General features: G+C 36.9%; 1 protein-coding gene and 1 long non-coding RNA gene across 2 annotated transcripts; one reads left to right on the top strand and one right to left on the bottom strand.

The window, feature by feature from the left end:
* The first annotated feature begins 731 nt into the window (after window positions 1-731).
* LOC121237965 lies at window positions 732-4,059 on the top strand. The gene is made up of 2 exons (XR_005935020.1): window positions 732-813; window positions 3,982-4,059. It is a non-coding gene; the product is annotated as an uncharacterized LOC121237965 (long non-coding RNA).
* On the bottom strand, window positions 3,995-6,802 carry LOC121237964 (BTB/POZ domain-containing protein At1g55760-like). Its single transcript, XM_041134899.1, has 4 exons — window positions 6,271-6,802; window positions 5,918-6,066; window positions 5,526-5,644; window positions 3,995-5,372 (listed from the first exon to the last, which is right to left on the bottom strand). The coding sequence occupies exons 1-4, from the start codon at window positions 6,390-6,392 to the stop codon at window positions 4,770-4,772; spliced, it is 993 nt and encodes a 330-aa protein (XP_040990833.1). The 5' UTR covers window positions 6,393-6,802; the 3' UTR covers window positions 3,995-4,769.
* Between the last annotated feature and the right edge of the window lie 6,140 nt (window positions 6,803-12,942).

The following is a 12,942-nucleotide window of genomic DNA, read 5'->3' as shown; positions in this document are numbered from 1 at the left end:
CTAGGATTGAATCTACCCTGTAATTATCCATCAAGCAGTCCATAATAACGTAAACTCACTAAAATTTGGGATAGAAACTTTGAACAACAAGAGATAACAAAAAATCAGATTTAGAGAGAGAGGGCTTGGCTTACCGTCTGCGAAATCTCAGCAATCCAATTTGAAATTTCCACCAAAAATCGCAGCAGAGCAAGAGAGAGAGAGAGAGAGAGAGAGAGAGAGAGAGAGAGAGGATGTGAGAGGCTTCTGTTGTGAGTGAGGTTGAAAGTAAGGAAAAAAATAAAATACAAAGTGACGGAAGAAATCGATGAGATCATGGGATTCAGGAAGAGAGAGAGAACGAGAGAGAGAGAAAGAGAGAGAGGATGGAACCTTACCGATGTGAGGAGCTTCGGACCCAATCTAGACTTTCACCCAAAAACGCAGCACCAACACACTCTGAAAAATGCAGGAGATTGAGAGAGAGCGTGAGGCTAAAGGAAAAATACGGAACTTGAGTAACTGAAAGGGATTAGGGAGAAGTGGGATTTCGTGGGAGATAAGATGCAGGAAAAGGGGCTAATGAGCAAAAAAAGTTTTCAAAATTTCAGAAACTAATAAGGGGAAAAGAGAAGCTATAGGTAGAGGAAAAAGAAAACAAAAAAAAAAAAAGACCTTACCTGTCCATGACAACGTATTGCTCCTTAAAAGGGAGTTGGGTTTGGGCCAGGGCCTGGCAGCAACTGAGTCTTACAATTAAATCTGGAAAATCAACTCTACCATAATGTAGAGTAGCTGCTGTGTATTGTATATATATAATAGTTTGTTACAAGAGTTTACATAAGGTAAGTATGAAACTTAAAGTAGTTACACAAGCCTAGGATAATGTTAAGATGATAAGGCTGGTGATGATGTATGGTTGATGGACTCTGAGTGTTCAATATCCCCCCTCAAGCTGAACGGTACTGGAAGGACGTTGAGCTTGCTCCTGAGAAAGCTAAAACATTGAGAAGGTAGCAGCTTTGTGAAGACATCGACAAGCTGATCTTTGTTGGAGATGAAGCAGACGTCTAATGCCTTGCGCTTAACTTGTTCTCAGACAAAATGATAGTCAATCTCGATATGCTTCGTGCACGCATGAAACACCGGATTCACCGTGACATACGTAGCACCCACATTATCACACCAATTAGTGGGTGGATGAGAGAGAGAGATACTCATCTCACGTAGGAGGGACTGAACCCAGATGGACTCGGCAGTGGCATTGGCGACAGTTTTATATTCAGCCTCAGTACTAGGGTTGTAAAGGAACCAAGAAAACCGGCCGGCACCGATTCAAACTGGCCGCTAGAGCACGGAACCGGCCAAAACTAGCAGAGAACCGGTTGGCTGACAGCAGGAATTAAGCAAAACTAACATCAGCTGGTTCGGTCCCAGTTCGACCCAGGGAAAAACTGCTGAATTGGCCAACATCAACATGTTTTTTTTTTTTCAAATATATGTATATGAAACAATGTCGTTTCACTTAAATAAGTGAAACAACGTCATTTTGGGGACTCAGGTTGTAAAAAAAAAAGTATAAACGTAATGGCCCGTTTTGAATTAAGGTAAAAGACCCCTGACGAGCCCTTCTTCCTCATTCTTCCTTCGAAATTTTTCCTTCATTCTCAGTTTCTCCCCAGCAGTAGCCACCCCCCCAAGCCTCCCTCTCCGATGCGGCGATACCATATCCCTCTCTGATGGTGATGCCATTTCCTCTCCGATGCGGCGATGCCATCTCCCTCTCGGGCTCTCAAAGCCTCTATCTCAAGTCTCTCATCTCCCTTTCATCTCTTTCTCTCTCTCTCTCTCTCTCTCTCATGGGATAGTTGATGTTTATTGTTTGGATTTGTATAGTTGATGTCTATTGTTGAATCTGTATTATTGAGTGTTGAGAAATTTATATGACTCATGGGAATTGATGTTCACGCCGATGAACCGATGGCAACAGGCCGAAACTATGCCGGCCGGTTTTACCACTCCTCATCGACCGGTTACAGTCAGTTGCTCCTCCCCTTTTTCTCTCATCAGTCGGCATCGGTTTTGCCCAAAAATCGCACTGAAAGGGTCGATTTTCACCCCTACTCGGTATTGGATCTAGCAACTATAGGTTGTTTCTTGGAGCTCCAAGAGATAATATTTGGGCCGAGGAAAACACAGTAGGCACCTGTGCATTTGCAATCATCGACACAACCAGTCCAGTTGTCATTGGAATAGATAGAGAGCTGAGAGGTGGATCCACGACGTAGAAGGAGACCATGATCAATGGTATTCTTGAGATAGCGTAGGATTTGTTTAACGGTTGCCCAATGAGAAATGGAGGGATGAGGCATGTATTGACAAACTTTGTTGATGGCAAAGGAAATATCTAGTCTCGTTAGGGATAGATATTGTAAGGAGCCAACAGTGCTCCGATATAGATGAGGATCATCAAAGGAGGTGCTATCAAACTTGGAAAGGGAGGTGGATGTAGACATAGGCAAGGAGACCGGTTTGGCTTCGAACATCTTTGTTCTCTCCAATAAATTAAAAATGTACTTGCGCTGATATAAAAAGAGACCATTCGGAACTTTGGTAGCTTCCACTTTTAGAAAATAATTGAGTTCACCAAGGTTCTTGAGAGAAAAAACATGATTTAAGGCTCGGATGAAAGATTCCACAGAGCTTGCATGCGAGGAAGTGATGATAATGTTGTCAACATAAACAAGGACAAATAGGAAAACGCCACCTTGATGATAAATAAAAAGAGAGGAATCCGATTTGGAATAAAAAAAAAACCAAGGGAGATAAGTTTCTCATAAATATGAGAATACCAGGTGCGAAGTGCTTGTTTCAGGCCATAAATTGCCTTATGCAAATGACAAACATAGTCGAAAAGCTTTGGGTGGACATAACCAGGCGGTTGAGCCATATAAATTTCCTCAGATAGGAGGCCATGGAGGAAGGCATTGTTCACATCGATTTGGTGAAGGGGCCAGCCATGAGGGACATCATGGGAGAGAAACGTCCTAATGGTGGCGGGTTTGACTACTGGACTGAAGGTGTCAAAGTAGTCAATACCCGGTTGTTGATGATAGCCCTTGTCAACAAGGCGAGCTTTGCGCCAATTGCGAGTCCCATCAAAGTTGAGTTTGAACCGAAACACCCACTTGTTTCCCACAACATTCATACCTGGACTTTGAGGAACAAGAGGGTACTTTATGGTCCCATCAGAAAATTGTTTCAGTTTAAAGATGCCAACTTGCGAGCGTGTGGTCATTGGATGAGCTTAAGGAGTGGGTGAGAGCACCACGTCAAGACTAGGAGGGGGTAGTCACCGAATGGGAGTAGGGGACTTGGTAGTGGATGAGGTAGAGTGAGATACGAGTGAGTTGAATTTTGAATGATCCGGAGAGAGGAAGGCAGCTGGTCATGAGGATAAGGCCGAATTGTTATGAAAGGGAGAATTTGAAGATGGAGGACCACGAGAAAAGTCACCACGAGTGGCAACATTGGCAGAGCTAACTGCCATATCTACAGTTGATTGTTGTCGTTGAAGGCGCAACTCATGAGTAAGAAGATGACCGTAAATCTCATCTGCAGGCATGGGATCCACACGAGTGAGAATAGAGGTAACAAGGGACTCATAAGATGAGTCAAGGCCTCCCAAGAGGTAGTAGGTGTACTCAAGGTCATTCAGAGGTTGTCCAGCAGTGGTAAGAGAGTCCGAGTAGGACTTGACCTTATGATAGTATTTAGAAATTGAGTTGCTGCCTTTCTTGAGAGCTGCCAGTTGAAGTCGAGTGGTCATCACCCGAGCACGTGTGTTGGTAGAGAAAAACTTCTCAACGGACGTCCAAACCGCATGAGAGGTGGTGAGGCCAACCATTGTTGCCATAATGTCCTCAGATAGAGAATAAAGTGAAGAGCTAAGAATGACTTGGTCTTGATCCACCCATTGAGTATAAGCGGGATTGAGTGCAGATTCGGAGGTAGTAGAAGGCAAGAACTGGGCTAGGCAGGGAATGTTGCCATCAATATAGCCAAAAACCTTTTGGCCTCGAAAGTAGGGAACCATATGAGATTTCCATAGAAGATAGTTATCCTTGGTAAGGCGAATGGTGACAACATGATGAAGGCTGACAGTAGGTGGGGTAGAAGGTGTGATGGGGTTGGTGGTTGATATGGCTGAGGTGTTTTGAGTCAGCGGCCATAGGATCGAGGAAGACGTGAGTCAGAGGAAATTCTCTGATACCATAAAGAATTAAATTTGGAAAATCAATTCTACCATTATGTAGAGTAGCTACCGTGTATTGTATATATATAATAGTTTGTTACAAGAGTTTACATGAGATAAGTATGAAACGTAAAGTAGTTACACAAGCCTAGGATAATGTTAAGATGATAAGGCTGGTGGTGATGTATAGCCGATGGATTCTGAGTGTTCAATATAGTCATGTGTAGCCAGTCCAATTCGATGCATGCATTACGAACCTACTGTACTGTGGTAGGTAAGAGCTAGCAGAACTCCCCCGGAAACAATCTGTGCTTCTAAAATAATCAGAACATCTTTAAATCTAAGTTTACAGCAACAAATGAATTAATTGCATTTCATTTTATGAATAATATTAAAGAATGTGTTCCTCTCCCATCGAGTTAAAACATTCCTTTTATGTATAATTAATTCCATCCACTCCAGATTTTCCCAACAACTAAATACACAGACTTAACACACTTGTTCTTCTCCTTATCTTTTGTTGGCAGGCAGGGTTTCAGAAACCTTTCCAGGCATCTAGAACTTCATGGAAGATATCAGCTATCAGGTCCCTATCTGCACACTGCAATAAAGAATTGAAATCTTCTTGTATGTCAAATATCTTACCAAACCTCACAAGATATCGCATGCAGCTGGTCTTCAATTTTGGCAATTCATATAGATATGCATTCTGAAGTCTCTCAAGTACATTTTTTGCATCAATGTCTTCTACAAGACTCTCATGGCAAGCCTCTTTTAAGTCGGAAATATCATATTTATCCGCTGCACGAACAAGTGCCAGCCGTTGCTTGAGAAAATCTTCATGTTCAATGTCCCCATATATGTAATTGAGAAAAGCTCGGCAAGCATCGATTGACATGTCAGGTATATCTATGGAAGACATTTTTCTCTCCTTCAAGTTATGAGAGAACATGCTGTGGAAAACAGGGGATCTTGCACCAATAACAGCACGATGGGCTCCAATGCTTCCACCAGAGGCATTCATTCTAATATCTGTATGGATGTCGTCTGTCAACATCTGACCAAGAGATGCAAGAGCTGTCGCATTGGATCGTTTCTCCGTGAGTCTGTCAGCCCAAATAGAGCAAGGTTGTCGACCCTGTACATTCATTTACACAGCCATCATTCTCCGATCCAGGAAAATTTTCTAGAGTAAATTTATGGTCACTTTCTTTTAGGATAATTATGCTTTTCAATCAGTAGAGTAGAATGGTAGTTAAACTAAAAAAAAAAGAGGCAAATAGATGCTTACGTCTGAAGATGCAATCTTTAAGTCAAGGAATTCAATATCGATGATAAATTTCCCAGCTAATGGAACCTCTATTGCCCAGACAAAATCGTCGTTATTCTTGAGCTGCTTGTCTGTTATCTCTGCATGCATAGAAGACACAGTTACCTGTTCTGACTATGTTCCAATGCATAATATATGGGCTTTTACTGGGTCAAAAACATACCATGATATCAAAAAAGTCTTAATTTTCTAATTCCCCGAGAAAGAAAAAGAGAAAAGACAAACACTAAATTCTAATGCACCAATCCTGAGTCCAAATGCATTTTGGTTGATAAATGAAGGCGCCAAAGGGCATCATCCTCGAAGCTTTTCCTATTTGCAAATGCAAAAAAAGAAACCATGATCGTTGTTACCTGGATGAGTGAAGGTCGTCCTGCGATCTCCAACAGAAGTGACCACTCGGACGATGAAAGATGCAATCGGGGGATTATCTTTTGTTATATTCGATATCTCAGGGTATAACTTAACATACAACAAGCGATGCTTTTCCACAGATAAATGCCTTCAATACAAACACAAACCAAAAATTAAAATTAAAACTCACTCTGTCCCAAAGATGATTTCACTTTCATCTTCTCGAGAGTCGATCGAGAACATGCTTATAAAAGACAGGTAAAAGTGTCGGCTTCATGTAAGCACCTTCAATCCAATTGAAAGCATGATGATGCCAAAACATAGGTACAGGAGGATTGTTTTTGAGTTTTACCAGTTCCAGTTGCCCATCTTGAAAGGACCGGACTTGTGGTAGGAGCAGGAAGCCAAGTTGTCGATCCTCCATTGTGCGAGACGGGACGTGGTTTCAACTCTATAAGCGGAAGAATCGCTCATCCTAGCGAAAGCAAGTGCAACAGTGATCTCATGGATGCAATTGAAAATACCTTGCAACAACAACTCTCCGGGATTTCCCAGGTTTAATTCTTCCGAATTCAGTTATCAATTAACATAACCTGGAAGAAACTAAACACTTGGACATTCTTTTCTCCTAGCTTCGACCAGTGTGTATTTAGAAACTAGTGTTGACAGTTGCTGGGTTAAAGTTCCATTTTCTTTAAATTTTGCTTTTTTTCAATAAATTCCTATATATCATGGTTTGGTGCACGCAAGGATTTTTGGAGTTGGCGTTGCTTTACGCCATTGATGGTGATGGCGTGAGTTTTTGTCTGTGTTGGAGTAGTGGTGGTGGAGGTAATGTTGGCTTACACCCACATTGAGGGAATTTGGGGCTGGGGTTGGGGGAAGACTGGGGAATAGTAATGGACAATATATATACACACACTGAGTGACGTGCAATTCCTAGTGACTAATATCTACAAAATGTAAAAATAAAATTTTTTTAAAATAAAATTAATTAGTCAATAATTTAATGTGGAAGAGTAGAAAAATAAATTTTAACAAGCATCATAATGATAACAAAATGTTACAATAATATGAGTAATATGAAAATTAAAAGATTTTGGATATTCTAGCAATAGTTTTCTTAACAAAATATATGAATTGTAGAATTTAACCATACAACTCAATGACTCAGGGAGTACTAAAACAATCATTTTATCTAAATGATTTTAGTTAATTAAAAATATAATGAGATTTAAATTATATTAAAAATTATAATTATTTATATGATTTTATTCTCTTAAAAATATTTAACAAAACTCTATTTTTTATTTAATGATAAAATATTAGTATTTTATAAATTAAAATTGAATTGATATTTTAATAATCTATTTTAAGTTTGTTTATTTTTAATGTTTTAACCTCTACTGTTGGATCAATTCTGGAGTTTCAAGGGTTGAGATTTAAAGTTTCAAATCTTAATTTTTCTAATCACTGTTCATTATTATTGGCTTTTAACATGAACGGTGATTCTTGAAAAGTAATCACTGTTCATTATTGGTTTTAACGCAAATAGTAATCATTGTTTAATACTGTTGCTTTTACCGTGAATAGTAATTACTATTTATTACACTTTAACGTAAACAGTAATCACTGTTTATTACTGTTCACGTTAGATAGCCACTTTAAGTTAAAGGGGATATATATATATATATATATATATATATATATATATAAATGATAAGGTTACTATTTAACTATTATCCATTTACTATTCTTTTTGTTTTTAATTTTTTTTTAATTTTTTCTTAGTGATCAAGGATGTTAAAAAAATATTTAAAAGAAAATGATAAAAAATATAAAACAAAACTTAAAATGCTAGTAGATGGGTAGTAATAGTGATTGGAATGTTGGTTTGATTGCTTTCTCAATCTAATAATAAGAGTGAGGACGTATATGAGTGGCAGTGGGGGTGGGGGATCTTCAACTATAAGCAACCCGAGAATTAGAAAGGAATCTATCTATCTATCTATCTAATCACACGCTTCGTTTGGATCATTAACCTATCTCAACTCATTTCAACTCATCATTATAATTTTTTTAAATTTTAATACAAAATATAATAAATAATTCAATTTTTTTAAATATTAAAATAATAATAATATTAAAAAATAATATTCTAACAATATTTTATCATCTCAACTCAACTCACTTCAACATTCAAACACAACCTAATAGCCATAGGAATGAAAAGATTCTTATATATTTTATAATTTGCTTTGCAATTAAGAGATCCCTTCGCCTACTTTCATTTCTCTACAAAGAATGAATGAAATGTTATATATCTTAGAGATCACACTCTAATTACTAATAGATAGGAATTAGAATTAATTGGGAGGATGGCAGGCAGGGCGGGTAGATGCATGTTGGTCCACCCACTCACAGCATGGGTGCAGCCCAGCACTACTACTACTGCATGGTCGACCATCATCTGTAGCGATATTGCGCCCCATGCCAATCTTCTATTTCTTTAATACCCATTTCTCTTGGGAAATGCAAACTCAACTAATTTTATCGATCGGAGAATAAGATGAGCATGATGAATCTCTGGTTTTCTTTTTTTTTTTTTTTGGTTTCCACAAAATATTTATTTCATTTATTCGATGATCGATCTATGATTATTGCTTAATTAAAGTTGTCGTTATCTGCAAAAAGTACCATATATAAAGTAGTAGTAATGTACTAGTCTAGATGATCATGAGTGGGGCTAGTTAAAGATCATGTACATAGGTAGTTAGGTAGTTAATATCCAACCTACCTACCTAGCTAGGAAAGGGAATAATTAAAGTTGGAATGGTAGGTTGTTGTAATATTATATATCCAACCGTACGTCACTAGGATCAAGTGGCAGCCACAGATGATGAATGCTTACCCAAAAAAAAAACAAGATGGGGGTAGTGGGAAACCAAACAAGGTGGACCGACCTAGCTTTTCATTCAATATAGGGTCGGTTCATCTTTTCTTTCATTGGTTGGGAGCCATAGAGACATATAGATCCGTAGAGTTTTCATATCATGAATACCATATGTTCTACATTATTATAAGTTCCTTCCTTCCAAGCACTATAACAACTTTCACCTATTGATCATGACTATCTAGTTAATAATTAATATATAATCAAATAAGATCTCGTTTAAATTGAAAATTGATCTCAACTCATCTCATCTCATTTCATTGTTATAATTTTTTTAAATTTTTACATAAAATATAATAAACAATTCATTTTTTTCAAATCTCAAAATAATAATAATATTAAAAAATAATATTCTAACAATATTATATTCAACTTATCTAAAATCATCTCATCTCTTAATCTAAACGGGCTTAAGAATATAGATACTTTTTAAAAAAAACAAAACATATAATCAAATGGCTATGAATTACATGAGGCTCATTCTTAATTTTATAATTACTTAATTATTATATATTATGATGATTTAGCACTTTCAATTCTTATATATAACAAAATTTTGATCCACACTGGGAATTTAACGCCAGCTCGATCGAGTGCTAGTTCTAATCAACTCAATGCTAATGTACTACTATCGGCATTTTTTAAATGAGTAATGTTATATGTAGTCGTAGAGTACGCAAGTGCTATGCAGCCGCTTTGAAAAAGAGTGAAGTCTATTAGTAAAAGATAATTTTTTTTCATGTAAATCTAGTATATATTCACTTTTTTTGAAATGATTGCACCGCGCTTACGCATTCACAATTGCAACTATCATTTATCTTCTTAAATACACATAAATTTTGCATATCGCATGTGATTGATTTCGTTTTCATTTTTTACTTTACCTTTTGTTCTTATAGTTCCTACCATGAACTGTTGTGAAAAACACACCAACATTAACAAATAATTTAAAAGCAACAATCAAGCAATCACACGATACACACAATTCACGTGGTTCGGTAGCGTGTCTACATCCACAAAGGTGCAAAGATTTTTATTAATTCAAATGAGATTACAATCATACAATCTTAACTCACTCACTCACTCTAGGGCTTTTTCTCTCTCACAATATGCAATCACACTTTGCCTCTCTTTGTTCACTTTGAAACTGCTGAAAAACATGTGTAAGAGATCAAAATATTATATATTTATACAAAACGGCCCTAAAAACCCTAATTGGCAAAAACTACGTTCTTCACTCAAGCTGCATGTCGAGCACGCTCGAGCGAACAACCAATGAACATTGTCTCAAGTGGTGTGTCGAGCACATGAGCTCGAGCGAACACTAGGGTTTGTATTCCGCTCGAGCCCACTGTCACACGAGACTCAAGCGAACTCACGAGTTGCATGCGCCTTTTCTACTCATGAACCAGGCTCCACATGTAACCTAACACGTACTACATGCTTTGGTGGCATGCATGCATGGCAGTTGCTCAATCTACATTCAATTTCTACTACTTAGGGGTGTAAGAAAAAAATTGGAAAACCGGTTATATCGAACCTGACCGGACTGAACCAGTGGATTCCGTATCCAGTGTGGTACCAGTTCTTAAAAATGAAAATCGATCATAAATCGATGCGATACCAGTTTTCATATTTTGAAAATCGATTTAAATCGAACCGGACCAGTACATATATATTTTTAATTTTTTATATTATATATAGTTTTATATTATTATATATATCATATGCTCTATTTCTACTTAATATAACATGAAATTCTAATCATATTATTCAAGTCTATTAATCTTATAACATAAAATTAATATACTAGTATAATTAGACACTAATTATACTATTTTAATTTTATTATTCAAGTTTATTAGTCTCACTAATAAGTTAGACACTACTTATATTATACTACAATAATTGAACATTAAAAAATTAGTAATTGTTAATAATAATACTAAATTCTCACAATTACGTTTAGCATTAAGAAAATTATAATATTAAACATAAATAATATTACACATATAAATGGTAAATCGGACCGGACCTGATTGAAACTAGAAATACTGAAAGTTTCGATTTTGGTGATGAATCAGTTTGTATCGATTCATAAATTTTCAAAACCAGTATATATCGGTTCAGTTTCAAAATTTCTTCAAAACCGGACCGAACCGATTACACCCTAGTACTACTCCTTCTTAGAAGAAAGTAACACCCTATTATTGTTTCAATAATAGCACATCATGGATTGCTTGTGATTTTATAGAAATCAAATCACTCATGGATCTCAACCTTCCCCGATTGATCAGTTTGTAGCTAACACCCTGAAGATTTTTCAAGATCATAGGAAGATATAGGACAGATTTTGGTTTCATTTGATGTAGCGGTTAGGATTTCTGGTAGTGTAGCCGCTGCAGTAGGTAGGGATCATTTAGGTAAGATAGTGGACTCTATTACAGAATTTGCTTCTATTTGTAACCCAAATGGTGGGGACGCTTTGGCAGCATTCATTGGCATCAAAATGGCAGTAGAAAGAAAATGGAAAAACATCAAAATTGAAGGAGATTCCCAGGTGGTAATCTCAGCTCTACAAGGCACTCAACATGTATCAGACTGGTCCATTGAAGGCAAGACGAGATACTCATCTTTTGCTCAGTAGCTTTGAAAGGTGGAAAGCTGTTAAAATACACTTTGGCGCAATGGGCATCTTCAAATAATTTCTTTAAAGATATACCCCTCATCAAGCTTCCAGATTGTATGCTGGAGTTTCACAGTAGAAATTAAAGATCCACCGGCAGTTTTCTTTTTATAGCTGTTTCTTTAATTTTGTAATAATCGTTTTAACTCAACTATGTTGCTTTCTCTTTCTCTTGTGCTACTGTTTTAGCGTATCAATGAAAGGTTTTATCTTTCAGAGAAAAAAAAAAAAAAAAAGTAACACCCTAATTTATTTGTCCAATATTTATGTGGAGGGAGAATGACATGTCACTCGCGGCAGTTGGATTTTCAATATATGCGCGTAATGCACGGCCTTAGTTAGTTAGGATCGATCATGCATTTGATCAATTTACTAAATAAAAAGAGGTAATAATGAAAGCAATTCGATCAAGTACGTCCCACTAGGAATGAAAACAAATGGATCAACATTCCCAGAAGCTTCGTGGCAGCTATGAACAATGCATGATCATGAGCAGATCATCATGCATTCCTTTAATCCATGCATGCATGATCATCGATCAACGATATTCCTCTATATATTCCAAGGATACACTCATTGAATCTGATATAGTAGTAAAAACACAAAGAAAAGATCGAACAGAGAAATTAAAGAAAAGTAGTTTCTTTTTTTCTTCATTTTTCTGTTGATGTTATAGTACTATATATATAAGTATGGCAGATGTTGTGTTTCGCATGCAAATTAATCTTTATTTCTATACTGGTGCACTGAAAGATTTTCACGAGTTGAAGCGTAAGCTTATGGAATTGTCTTGTTTGATCTTCAAGCATGCAGCTGGTTGTTCCTGCAAGGAGGAGGACAACCCCAGCGCCAATAAAGAATCGGAGCTAGCGCTTTAAACACACGATCGATAAATTAATCATGGGCTGCACGCACTGATGATCATCGTCGAGGACAAAGTACGTATGCTCCCATGCATACATATAATATAGGTTTGATTACATTAATTAGTTTGGTTAAGATGTGGAATGGTGGTTATATATATGTGTGTGTGTGTGTGTGTAAGATGTTGAAATTTCAATTGAATACATCGATCATGAGAGATCGTCTGCTGCATTAATAAATATACCTGGGCTTCTTGCTTTTGTTATATATGATCATCAAATTAGAAAGAGAGAACAGTACTGGCCACCGAAGTTTATCATATTAATTAAGGATTTAAAAGCAGATTATAGCTACTACTCATGTACGTCTTTCATTCTGTGTTTTTTTTTTTAGTGCAGCAGACAGCACAAAGAATACACACACGCACACACATTTTGAGCGCGCGCGTTGTTATAGGTTTAAGCCCTGATCTTGGGGTTTGATCTTAATTTTGGGATTTTATTTTTTGTGGCAAAATTAAA

The sequence above is a fragment of the Juglans microcarpa x Juglans regia genome, chromosome 6S, assembly GCF_004785595.1.
Source record: "Juglans microcarpa x Juglans regia isolate MS1-56 chromosome 6S, Jm3101_v1.0, whole genome shotgun sequence".
Taxonomy (NCBI): domain Eukaryota; kingdom Viridiplantae; phylum Streptophyta; class Magnoliopsida; order Fagales; family Juglandaceae; genus Juglans; species Juglans microcarpa x Juglans regia.
Note: the sequence above shows the minus strand (reverse complement) of the source record. Positions and strands in the feature narration are given on the sequence as shown.